The 14,066-nt window shown below is 41.7% G+C and overlaps 1 protein-coding gene across 2 annotated transcripts in view; it reads left to right on the top strand.

The window, feature by feature from the left end:
- LOC126281354 (mucin-5AC-like) overlaps positions 1–14,066 on the top strand; it is a 534,499-nt gene that overhangs the window by 127,847 nt on the left and 392,586 nt on the right. Inside the window, exon 2 of one of the 2 annotated variants that reach the window (XM_049980263.1) lies at positions 3,614–5,327. The exons of the other annotated variant lie outside the window; for it this stretch is intronic. Coding sequence (XP_049836220.1) covers positions 3,614–3,655 — 42 coding nt within the window. The 3' untranslated portion in view covers positions 3,656–5,327. Of the gene's footprint in view, positions 1–3,613; positions 5,328–14,066 lie in introns of those variants that run through there. 2 annotated transcript variants of the gene reach the window in all.

Here is a 14,066-nt window from a genome sequence, read left to right as displayed (position 1 = left end):
CGTCTGGAAGCTCCCAGACAGGGCCGGAGTGGTACATGCCGCCGCAGGACTGAGTGACGTCACACGGCGCGAGCCGTAACCACCGTGTTTCAAACCGGCGTTCCAGCGTCCCTACAAGCGTCAAATCTTTCACTCAATGTTGTGCCAGCTCCGGCAACAACGATTTCCATTCCTGAAGACGATGGCGGAGGCAGCTATCGAAAGCCCCAGTGTTTAAATTCAATTGACGTGGCTTGTAAACTGGGACGATTTTATTAAAGCATGTCACTGCAAAATACGCCAAGGACAAACAAAACATTAATTAGCGACTTTAGTTTTTCGATGTGGAAGTTAAAACCTTATTGCAGCCCGGCGCATTGTGCCTCCTGGCACGCCGTAGCTGTTTATATTCTCGTAGATATCCTACCACCTTTCGTAGAATAGAACTTGACAGACCAGCACGTAAAAATTTTAGTAGAAGGTTGTTGGCAGCTGTAAAATAGCATTCGAATATCATGACTGTGTTACTCATATTCCTCTTCATATGCTTTTCTAGTCTCCTCTGTTTCACAATATTCAAACACAAATTATTTTAGTTAAACACAGATGACTCATCATATACTTACATAAATATCTGACATACTTAACTGATTTCTACGGATTTAATGGTGTTCTTAGTAAGAGTTGGAATGTCAGGAGAATTTATCTATAAAAATATCAAATATGAACTGACAATTCGAAACGTTAACATAAACAGAAATATTAAAGATAGAAGTCTAGATGACTAGCTTATAATTATTTCAAACTTCATCTTGTAAGTTTCCTTTAAAGATTATTTTCGTTTGTTTTTGAACTCGTATTTTCGTTTGATTTTAAACTCATAGTAGCTTGGTCGGTTGCAACCTTGCTGTTGTTTAACTCTGGGTGACTTAGTGCATTTTCAACTACGAGGGAAACTAAATATACCAGCCTGCGAGAATACAACGTGAAAACGTGAATTTGGCCATATTTCATAGTATTTCTAAAAATGTAGAAACCGATTAAATCCTGAACTTTGTTATTAAACTCTCTAATTAAACAAAGTGGTTCTTGTGCGTTAATGATCTGCCTAATAATGCTGTTCAAGAAATTGTCCCTGTGCGTTGATAATTTTCGTAGCAAACTGATCCTGAAATAGAAATATCTTACCTCGTAATGTAGTTGCTTGGAAACGTCGTGCTTGATGCTCCCAGTACGCCAGCTGCAAATTTCTAACTACAACTGCTGAGAGCTTACTGCAGTCTCCAGACAACAAGGAAACTTTTTTGTACACATCGTTGAGTGAGACACTCTTTGAATAAAAATAACTTGAATCAATGATGTGAACAATGCTCTTACCTGAAATATTTCCTTAAGGAACTCTTTTTAAATAACCTCCTATATTATTTCTTGTATAAAATTCAAGTTACAACACTCATTAACACTGAGAAATGTCAACTTGTTGTCAAACTATTACTCTCACAAAGTCAGACAAATAATTAATAAAAATGAAAAATACCTTACAATGAAAATTACTGAGTCTTTAATGAAAAATCTGAAGTTCCCTGACATCTGCGTCTCATTCAACAAAAGTTCCGAGCTACGCGCGAGTTCAATGCAACTAAATAAAAAATATTACCTTCATTTCTCTCAATATACTTTTCTGGTCATATTACATCTCATTTCATTCTTAATCACTAACTGAATCTTCCTCCTTTGTTTCACAATATTGAAACACAAATCATTTTACTTAAACACAGATGCACTCAACATCACGTCTACGTTGTCACGATTCCCCTATAGATAACGATAGAACTCACGCGCTCCGCGCTGCCAAAAAGCTGTGACATAGAAGCGCATTTTCCAGCGGCACAGCTACTCTGACCAAAGGCTGCGCGCGAATAATCAGCAATTCAAAATTTTCATCCTGCGTCTGAGACATCTAAAGTATGTAAAAATTCCAGAAATATAAATAACAAACTCTCAACAGAACTGTGTCAATAGCTCTTACCAAGTGTATGAGTGACAAATAACAACTTAATTAACAATGATTGTTGTAGAAGACGCTGTAAACGTGCTATGAAAAAAACAACTTCAAATCAGTTCCATAACTACTCAGAGATAGACATGTATCAAAGACTACAAATATAACAAAGGATTTAAGTGAAAATAATAGATATTACATAGGAATAAAACAATTATACTTTAAGACTTCCACCGAAAATCTAAAAAAAAAAAACACAACCTTTCTTGAGAAGAACAGTAGAAACATGAATTCATAAAAATAAACCCAATCCATGTGGATTGACAGGAAATATAGTGACAACTACCATACTGTATAGTGTACATATGGTCTCCATACTTTGTGGTACATAACAACATATATTCGATATAGTTTCACAAATGCAGTTGTTTTACTTCTTATTATCCATGTACTCTATTGCTTATTTTAAGTTTGATAATAGTAATTTTATTGCGGTGCAGTTATATATTAAAAATAGGTTCGTCTGATAAAATAATTTTATTAAAAAGAAAGTAAAATAGTTCTTGTAACTGATCCACCATAGAAATAAACTACTCTACCACTTTCATCTTAAACAAGAGCGTCGTCTGCTGGACATATCATATATTATGTAGTATCTTTACATATGCTTCTTTGGTAGAAGTACAGTTTTGGATTATTACGCAATGGAGAAGCGTCAACACTGGAAGACGTAAACAGATTTTTTCTGAAAATGAATAACTGGTTCCCTGCAATTAGGACGTCACTGAACTTAGTTAAACCACAATCCAAGCAATACTGTACCGCAAAAGTACTGACTGCACAGTTACAAATAATGGATGAGGCAAAACTAATGAATGGAAAGAGTATCCTAAATTTTTAGGAATTTGCAATGACAAGAACGTGAACCGGAAGTCACTTGTTACAGATATTATTTAACGACTAAGCCATGCAACTTCTGCGTTACGGATTATTGTGCATTTTCGAGATGAAAATGCCAGATAGTTTACTCACTTTTCCTGTTACGTCTTATGGCACATTTTCTGGGACAAGTCTTCGGTAAGTGCTACTGGTACAGAAGCACGTAATTAGGATAATATTTCCACTCAAGAACACTTGTTAACAGCTCCTTAAACAGTTACACATACTGACGACAGCCTCACAGTGGATTTTTCTCATGTGAAGGTTCATCAGAATCTTTATATAAGACAGAGGAACTTTAGGTTTTTCAGTAAAAAGTAGTTAATTCGGGTCTTTCATTTTCTTGACTGTAACGACCATGACGCAAGTGTCCAGCAAATCCATACTAACCCCTTGAGTGCTGCTAAATGTTGCCGAGTTCTAACACAGTGGGTGGTCGTTGTATTTCTCCATCGCACTCGCTATAACCGGTTCTTGAAAGCAGTCTTACCATGACAATAGCCTGTCATCCATCATTTTTCTCTGAAACTCGCGTAACAGGACCTGACAGGTGTGTATTGCAGTGTCGAAATAACCAAGAAAGATTTGTTCTCTGCTACGTTCCTCATTTACGAAGACAGAGACATATTTTTGCTTATTGTTGCTTCTGTGTATTTGTTACGTGAAATAACACTGCTTTCTTTTCTGTTACAGGTAAGCAGCTGTTATAAGGCTTCGGACTGCGGTCAGAGGTAACGTACTAACTTTCTAGGGGAGAAATAACCTTTTCTCCGCAATGATGATTTGTTCGCTTTTAGACATTTTCTTTTCTGTTAGAGTCTCACTATATGTTTTCAGCAGACCAGAAGCTGGTACACGACAAGAACCATTTGGTATTACGTATTTCCTTGTTCCGAAACACGACTGTACTTATTTAATGCAAACCAATACTAAGAAATATTTCCGGTTCACAGATTGATATCAATATATATTTCATGTAAGGGTGTTTTCATCCCACGATAAATTCGTGATATGAAACATATCCAAGTCCAATTTGGAATATTTCACATTCTTGGCATGTCTCAATTCGTCTTTTAATTTCTGTTGATATAATACTATTGTTGCTTCTTTTGTGTTATTGTGCAACTTCTGAATCAGTATTGTTCAGTATACTCTTTGATTTCTGTATCTCAAAATTATATTGGTCTTCGAGTCAAAAATACCTTTCTCTCCTGCAAGTAATTTACCATTGTTCGGTTTCAAATTTGTATTGCGATATAACACGAACTACAGATAGTCTGTTCTTAACCGTGTTTGCTTCAGGCGCTTTGGAGTCAGTCGTTAAATGTTAGCGAGCATTGCACTACAGTTATGCAGAGTTCACAAGTTAATGTTCCGGCCAAATTTCCAGTTTTTACACAAAATGTGTCCAATAAAAAAAACTGTTTTACACTTTTGCTTTTCGTAACTACCTAATGACGCCACCCAACATCGTTAAACTGCATGCTCTAGTTAGTTTTGCCTCCTGTCATCTACAGACTAATGTTGAATACTAGTACTGATTTTTCAAAAAATTTCGAATCCGTGTTGCCCTCATCATTCGCATATTAACTCCACCTATGCTTTTATCTACATGAGCTTGCCCAGTATTACCTTGCAGTGTTCACATTTCGACAGATTGTTGCCCATAATTAAGTGAAATATGGAGGAAGCAAAGTAAGACATGTGACACCAAACAATTATATTTGACAACGAATAAAAATCTAAGAAATACGACGTCAATGAACTTATGACTTAGAAATGCAATACCCTGAAGCTCACCACCGTAATAAATGGCGCAGTAAATCAGACCAAACGACGGCTATTTTAGTCTTTTACCATTTCAAGTATTTTATAAGGTGACTTGGAAGTAAACAAAGATAGATTTTGATGAATTTGAAAATAATATCGCACTGACAGATGATGCATACCCATAAGTGTATTGTAGAAAAAAGTTAACAGTGCACTAAAAGTAGGCCAACGTGATCTTCGTAAATTAAATAGCAGTTTCCATATTCAAGCTTTTGACATGTCTGAAAACGTAACTTCAGAGTCGGCCCCAGTTACTACTTCGGCTTCATAGCAGTGACACATGAATTTTTGATGTGAAAACCATTTAACAAATGTGAGCTGCTTGTTGTTCATTCGAGCTATGCATGGGAGTTATGAGGAGAAAGAGGAAAGTAAATAAATATATTAGGTAAGAAACAGGAGTGAAATGAATCATTATGATGGTAATGATATGGGAAGCGGGCGAAATATGTAGCGAATGTGTCACACAATGTAAAAATACCTGCGGGGGATCGACACTTGATGCAAGTATTAGATGTTGAACCCGAATATAAAAAAAAGAAAAAAATGTAACGCATTGCTCTTAAAGAGGTACAAAGATTATGATACGATTACACAACTGCAGACCAGTCAAGGGAAGCAGTCACATATATAAGGGAAAACTATATAAAACTAATATAAGGTCAGGCAGAAGCCGGACAGATCCTCAGGAAACGTATTTCACCTAGAATGGAGATACGGTAAAAAACTGTCCATCGACTAATATTTGAATGTTTCCCTTTAGTCTTGGATGAGTACTAGGTAAGGTTTAAAGAAGAAATAGAGAAAATCCCAATAAGAGCAGCGCGTTTCTTTACAAATTCGTTTAGTAAGCGAGAAAGCGTCACGGAGATGGTCAGCAAACTCAGTTGGCAGGTGCTACAAGAGGGGCGTTCTTAATCACGGTTTAATTTACTGTTCAGATTTCAAGAGCGTACGTTCATAGAAGAGACAATCAGTATATTGCTTCCTCCTTCGTTTATCTCGCAAAAAGACCATTAAGATAGAATTAGAGATATTCTAACTCACACAGGATCTTGCTAGCAATCGTTCTTGCCACGGACCATTGGCTGGAACAGGAGAGGGGCCAGGAGTGATAGTGGTACACAAAATACTCTCTATCACACACCATAAGGTGGCTTACGGAGCTATGTGCGAGGGCTATTCAGACAATCAAGCCCGAGTGAATATCTGATGAAATTTTGCATAGACGTGTTGAACAGTGTCTCTAGTATGCTCATTGATAGCGTCACTCGCTCTTTTAAGTTCTGAGCGCACAGTGAGCACATAAAGATGTCAAGAAAAATGGTGTCTCCCGCCAAGTATGAGGGTCTGTCACAGATTTCCCCTGACTTCATGCAGTCCACACAACGCTATCTGTCATAGATTTCCTCCTTCATGACAATTCTCGGCCGCACACTGCAGAGGCAATGAGGAGGCTCTTGCAACTTTTTCGATGGCACGTGTTTGGTCACCCGCAGTACAGCCCGCACTTGGCTCCCTCTGCTGTTCGCATCTGCTCGTGTGAACCTCTCTCTATGAAGACAACGTTTTGGCACAGACAACGAGCCGCAAATCAGCGTAGAGAATTGGTAGAAAGCACAGGTTGCTGCCTTCTGTGACAAGAAATTTGGTACAAAGCTACGACAGATGTCTCAGTCGGATCGATAACTATGTAGAGAAGTATCTAACTGTTGCATATAAAACGTCTCTGGTTTTCACTGTTGTTTGCGTTTCGCGACCGATCAGACCTTACTTTCCGAATAGCCCTCGTGTATGTAGACGCGGTATGAATTCAACACAATGGTCTGGAGCAAGGAAGTCGCTCGTATTTTGAACAGTGGAGTGAGAGGAACATCCTGTTCCTCGACCACAACATTTGCTTACATCTGATATCTTTTTCTACTAGAACTCAGTAAAAAGTATTATTCTTGCAGAGAGAGAAAAAAACTCCTACTTTAGACAGTGGTTTTGCTCAGACGGTGATGTGGTCAGTGGAACGGCAGCAGCGAAAATTTTAAGACTCGTTGTTGGTTTTTGTAAACAATTTTATCACTTGATTTTCGACTGGGGGTCCTAATGTTATTTTGGTAATGCCACGTATCTGTCGTTTGTCGTTCCATAAATCCTGAAAAGTTGTTACATCAAAAAGAAAACATCACGTATTTATGTGGATACTTGCTGAATTATATGACCATACCTTATTTTATTGCGTCGAAGCGCATGAGCCATTTAACCATCTGGGGTCAGTAGCTTTCCCCGGGAAAATAACATCTAATTCTTTGAGAACTGTTCACATCTGCGACTACAATTATAATGAAGTGCTCTGCTTTAACACATGAACATTTACAGGAAAATGTAATACTTCCTTCAGCACTTCCCTGCTACATCGCCTTCAGTTATAAAAACAAACAGCGCAGCGTGCTTCTTTGCATGTTTAATAAAAATATCCTCCACTTTATGCACAAGGGGGTGAATCTTTAGTTGTAACTGGTGTGTGCTAGACAGAACGGCGTCTGGTCTAGGACGGAGGTTGTTGACTGTTTGTAGCAGATAAGGACGAACAGTTTACCTTGTTCTTACTATTACCAGAGCTTAGCGTCTGGCAGAAGTTGTGGCCAAGAGATTAGTGTCTGTTAGCAGGATTGCAAGCTCAGGAGCCAAAGCTGCCTTTTTGTGACGTGGACGTTCGTCCTGTAATCCTGTATCTGGTATCACAGGAACATAAGATCCTGGTACTTGGCGATTAACTGCCAAGTTCGTAAGCTGTGCCCGGAATACTAACAACATAGTTGCTCACAATAAATCAGAATATTAAAACAGTTCATTCGTCTCATATTGGCAGAAAATAAAGTTCATCTGTAAGAAAAAAGATACAGGAATAAGCGATATGTTCACATTCCGACCGTGACCATGGCTGAGAGAAACTGTACTACTCTTAGAATGTGAAAAGTGTAACTTGATACGACAGAGATTCGAACTGTTAAGATGGACATACAGACGTATAGCGAAGAGGATTATTTGCACCTCAAGAAGTAGTAGTATAATTAAGGGAACGGTATTTAAATTGGCTAAACCCATATTGCATGGGTTACTATATAATGTAGACGATTGGCATGAGGGCTAAGTGATGTGCGATGTTGCTTTGTGCTGAGGATGGGAGCAAAGAAGTCGATAAAACCCATTGAAAATCCACTCGAATGTCATCGAGGCAGCCACTGACTTTAAAGTCCACATACAACAACCAGACCGCCAACAAATGCCATATATCCTCACTCCGCGAGACAATGCGGAAAGGACTGGGATTTAATGTATGATATCGGTAAGCAGGCACTACGAGTATATACCACATCTTCTCTTGCCCGGCCGAACACAGGCAATGAGAACTACTTTTTCGTCACTCAGTCACCATTTAATACAATCTTACATTTGTAAATTTCGCCTTGTATTTTAGCAAACTCTTCCTGGCATTAGCTTAATAGTGTTTCTCCAGGACACAAATGAACATCCTTTGAAAAGGATTTTTTCCTCTTGAAACTAAAACAAAATTTTTCTGTTGTGAAAGTAAAAATTTTTTTCTCTTACCAGAAAATACCTTTTCACAGACACAATGAATCTGTCCTCGTCAGTACTTGTATTCCTTACTATCGAAAGTGAAAATCGTCTATCCTGGAAATTAAATTAAAAATTCCTAGCCGAGCGGGGTAGCCGTTCGGTCTAGAGCGCCTTGTCACGGTCCGCTCGGAGGTTTGAGTCCTCCCTCGGGCGTGAGTGTGTTGTCCTTTGCGTAAGTTACTTTAAGTTAGATTAGGTAGTGCGTAAGCTTAGGGACCGATGACCTTCGCAATTTGGTCCCATAAGACATTACTACAAATTTCCTAATAATTCTGTGATCTAGGATAATAAAATTAATGTTCCCCACACTTGATATACAACATTGCCGGAACACGAATTTTGAACAGGAAATTTTTTCCATCAGATCTAAAGTTTTCTGTCTAGTGTCTGTGGCAAACTGTCCACAAGAAAAGCGCAACAAAGATGTAAACCTTGAGGGAACCTGCCATGGCGCTCTGTTGTCAACGTCTCTTACGCACTCCTCCGTCTGTGAGTTGCCATATGAAATTATCTTTCAGGTAACTTCAACAAATTGCTGAACATAAAATTGTTACATTAGTTGGTCTCTCGGAACATGCATGGAGTGTCAGTTTGAGAGCTGATTAGGAAATTAATGTACTTTTGGTCGATTTTAATAGTGTTCCTTTGACTTAGCGGTAATTACTTTTACCGGGCATCACTATAGTCTCTCCAGTGTGGCCTCCTTATATACACCCACCCCACAGTCCGTAGATGTTTATTCTGGTTTTGGTTTAGCGATCTGTCATCACTCGTGGTCACTCCTCGTTTCTCAGATCTTCAGTTATGCTCATGTCCCTTATTGTCGGTCCCTGTCTACTTCTACTCTCGCCTCAGCACGTGAGGTGTGCCTTGGGTTCTCCTCTTATATCTGCATTTACGCATAATACACTGAAGCGCCAAAGAAATTGGTATAGGCATGCGTATTCAAATACAGAGATACGTAAACAAACATAAACATGTGAGCAGGGGACTGTTCAAGCTGGTGGAGGCTGTGTAATGGTGTGGGGCGTGTGCAGTTGAAGTGATATGGGACCCCTGATACGTCTAGATACGACTCTACGTACGCAAGCATCCTGTCTGACCACCTGCATCCATTCATGTGCATTGTGCATTTCGACGGACTTCGGCAAACCCAGCAGTACAATGCGACCACCGACAAGTATCGAATTGCTACAGAGTGGCTCCAGGAATACTCTTATGAGTTTAAACACTTCCGCTGACCACCAACTGCACAGACTTGAACGTTATTGAGTATATATGGGATGCCTTGCAATGTGCTGTTCAGAAGAGGTCTCCACTCCCTCGTACTCTTAGGGATTTATGGTCAGTTCTTCGGGATTCATGGTATCAATTCCCTCGAGCACTACTTAAGACATTAGTCGAGTCTATGCCAAGTTGTGGTGCGGAACCTCTGCGTACTCGCGGGGGTCCTACACGGTATTAGGTCGGTGTACCAGTTCCTTCGGGTCCTCAGTGTATTTAAATCTTATGCATGATGCGACAGTTTTTCACACATATCAGTGTTTATGACGTCATGTCTCCTGATCTCCTGAACTCACACAATGATATCATTTTGCAGATACATTCAGGGGAAGATGTGGACACGGTCCGCAAAATGTGTTTGGAATAGAATTAGTATATTAGAAATAAAAAATTTAAAAATTATGGACGATGCGGCTGTTTTTTACGCGTTTTAGTGATTATTACGTCATATCTCCTGAACTATGGGTGCAACCATGATATACAAGGGTTGGAACTTAAACAGTGGAAACTATTTATTCACAACGGATAAAAAAGAGTTACATGTTTGCACCTGTTACTGTCCTTCAAAGTAGTCACCAGCGTTGTGTAGAACCCTTTGCCAGCGATGTGGAAGGCGTAACCGAGCCTGTTCTGTTGATGGTGCGAATGGAGCGGTCTACTGCGTCGAATCTCTGGAACAGTTCTGAACCGAATGCCACGAAGTGGTTCCTTCATCTTCGGAATCAAATCAAAGTCAAAAGGACTTTAGTCAGAGATGTATGGTGGATGGTACAGTACTTCCCAGCCCATCGACCGAACAGAGCAGCCACAACTTGCGCTGTATGTGGGCGCGCATTGTCGTGCAAAACGATGGGGGAGGGTCGCGCAGAAAGCGTCGTCGATTGTTTCGCAAAACTGGTCGCAGGTGATGCTCGAAAACGAACAGTAATACTGTGCATTGACGGTCTGCCATGGAGGAAGGTAATGTGTTAGGACATCACCATGACAGTCGTACACGAGAATGACCATAACTTTAGACCGCTCCATTTGCACCACCAACAGAATATACTCTGATAATGGTAAACTACGCCTTCCACAACTCTGGAAACGGGTTCTACACAACGCTGGTGACTACTTTGAAGGATAGTAATAGGTGCAAACATGTAACTCCCTTGCATCGGTTGTGAACAGTTTCTACTGTTTAAGTTCCTAGCCTCGTACTTTTTTAGTGTCATATGTGGATACCGTCTGCAAAATTTGTTGCGAATACAGTTATTAGCACAGGAGCGATACATCTAAGCGCCATGCAAGATGCGGCATCTTTTTGCGCAAGTCACTGTTTGTGGCGTCATATCACTTGAACTATGGTATGCAGCCGTTCTTACGCCAATAGGGATATGTACAGTAAGCTTGATTGAAATGCGTCCAGTGGTTTAGGAGGAGATGTGGAACATACATCCACAGACAAATAACTTCATACTGTGTATGAGTGTTATTATGCAGTTGTTACCTGTTATTTGGTAGAAAATGAAGCCACAGTGGTGAAATTTCGCCGAAAAATGCACGGCTGAAAGTGAAGAAAACTGCATTTGTTCAAGGCAGAAACCTTTCCGAGACGTACGTGCTTGAAAGCAAGCGCGGAAAAATACCAGCTTGAACCTCAAGATGAAAGGACACATGGTTCCGCTGTCTCTACTTACTGTATCACCCAAGACGTAAACACAGAGCGTGAAAGCTCCCATTTCACGAAGTTCCGCGGAGACTGTGTTAGATATTTGGTGCAGCTGCACTGAATACATCTGCGCTGCCCCGCGGCCGGCTGCAATTCAGGTACGTCACGGCGGCGGTTGGCGGCCACGGAGGGGGTTCGTGTGTGCGAGGCGGGGAGTCCGCCTGCCGCCTGAATTATTCATGCCGGCCGGCGGCTGGCATTCCGCGCCTTGCGCCGCCTCCTCGCGCCGATCACAACTGTCGCGAAGCTGGCCTGTGTGTCGCTCGCACAGCCGTACCACACGAGCCCTCTCCAGCCCCCAGCCGCCGTTAGGTTCCGCTCGCCAGATCTCACTCAGCGGGCCCAGGGCGCTCCGCACCTCACTACAAACCGACGGCGGCCTCCCTGACGTCACGCGCTGTTATTTACCTTTTTTACAAGGGGGTGACACAAAAGTCATGGAATAGCGATACGCACATATATACAGATGACGGCAGTATTCTTCTTCTTTCGCTTACGCCATAGTCCCGCAGCGATCGCAGGGTTAAGTACGGATTCGGCAGGCCAGTGTTAGGGGTGGCCGGATGCCCTTCGTGCCGTCACCCCGTACCCCAGGGATGGAATCACTGTACCCAAGCTGTCTGCATCTAGTGTAAACGGTGAAATAGTGGGAACGTGTTTCAAATGTCTTCGACGTGTGTAACTGAGGCGGAACATGGGGACCAGCCCGGTATTCACCTAGCCTAAAAACCCACATCCAGGCTGGCCGGCAAATCGGCCCTCGTCGTTAATCCGTCGGGCTGATTCGATCTGAGGCCGGCGCGTCTACCCGAGTCCAGGAAGCAGTGCGGTAGCGCTCTCGGCTGCCCTGGCGGGTCGCAGATGACGCCAGTATATCGTACACAAAGTATACAAGGGTAGTGCACTGGCGAGGCTATCCTTTGTAGTCAGAATATTCAAAATGGCTCTGAGCACTATGGGACTTAACATCTGAGGTCATCAGTCTCCTAGAACTTAGAACTACTTAAACCTAACCAACCTAAGGCCATCAAACACATCCATGCCCGAGGCAGGATTCGAACCTGCGACCGTAGCGGTCGCACGGTTCCAGACTGGGATAAATGTCTTAACACGACTGGTGATTACTTTGATGGAACAATTCCATTGTCCTGTTGCGGTAGATGTTTGGTTTGCATTCCTGCGCCTCTTACCTAAAAATCTTCAAGTTCAGTTTGAAAGATGTCTGGTTTAATTAGCCACGCTTCGTATTTTCCATTTATTTATATGCGGGCTACTGTCACGCACTTATGCTTTCGTATCGATAACACATTGATTTATTTTCGCATTTTCTCTGCTACATCACTTAGGTCTTCGCCTGCGGCTTTTGGGGTGAGTTTTGTCTCTGCTTCCGTTGGGCAGACTAGGCATCCAAACAAGGAAGTGGCAGTTGGAAAGGACCAGGCAATAGGAGTGTGTTTGTTGCTATGGTTGCGAGCAGGCAGATACTACTGGTCAGGAGTTGTCTGACGCATTCTGTTTTGGCGCTGCTGTGGACAGAAGGCCTGGCTTTGGTATGTAGTGGTAATGAGCACCGTTACAATGAGATTAACTTAAAGCGAGGGCAATAATGACTTCATATTAAAGACCTGAGAACAACAACCATATCCTCGAGTGCCGTAAGACCTTTTTGCGTCTTTAGCAGGTGAAAACGGCGTAGTTTACCCGACGGGGTAGCGCTGAACTATGCTCTCAGTCGCACATATATCGCCTCCAAATAAAATGGTGATGAATGATCTGCGTTGCCGGCCGGGGTGGCTGAGTGGTTCTAGGCGCTACAGTCTGGAACCGCGTGACCGCTACGGTCGCAGGTTCGAATTCTGCCTCGGGCATGGATGTGTGTGTGATGTCCTTAGGTTAGTTAGATTTAAGAAGTTCTAAGTACTAGAGGACTGATGATCTCAGCAGTTAAGTCCCATAGTGCTCAGAGCCATTTGAACCATTTTTGATCTGCGTTATTAAATTATAGCTTATTGCTTAAATGAAAGTATGACAAGAGTGCGGGGGAATAGAACACGAAGATGGCTGCCATATTCCGGACGCTAAAGACATTTTCTCGGTGCAGCCTGAGAGTACGTATGGTTTTTCTCTATGTTGTTGTTGTGCATGCTTTTTTCCATCGTTTTTACGATGGCTCTTGTTGAACTCTGCACCCGTTGAGGATTGTTGGTGAGGAGCGCAACCAGCCACAAATAATTTCACTTTGTATTTTATCTAATAGAGGCACTTTAAAATGTTGTTGGTACCCACGCAACGAACACTAATCGACCAAAAGCATCATGGCTGCTATTACGCGACGGGTTGTGTCAGCCCTTCGCCTTTATGACGGCTCGAATTACTGCCGACGATTTCAGTGAGGTGTCTCAGTGTCTGTGGAGGAACGGCAGCCCGTTCTTCCTCAAGAGCCAAATTCAGAGAAGGTTGTGCTGTTGGACCGTAAGGTCTGAAGCGAATTAGACTTTGTAAATCATCGTAAAGGTGTTCCAATGGATTCAGGTAGAGACTCTGGAGAAGCCAGTCCATTTTAGGAATGTCGTTGTCCACAAATCATTGCCCTAAAGGTACTGCTTTGTGATAGGGTACATTGTTATGCTGATACAATCACCGCCTCCGCAGTATTATTCTATTGTACACGTTACAAAATGCTGTAAA

The sequence above is a fragment of the Schistocerca gregaria genome, chromosome 7, assembly GCF_023897955.1.
Source record: "Schistocerca gregaria isolate iqSchGreg1 chromosome 7, iqSchGreg1.2, whole genome shotgun sequence".
NCBI classification, from domain to species: Eukaryota; Metazoa; Arthropoda; class Insecta; order Orthoptera; family Acrididae; genus Schistocerca; species Schistocerca gregaria.
The sequence above is the reverse complement of the archived record's forward strand: the minus strand, read 5'-3'. Positions and strand labels throughout refer to the sequence as shown.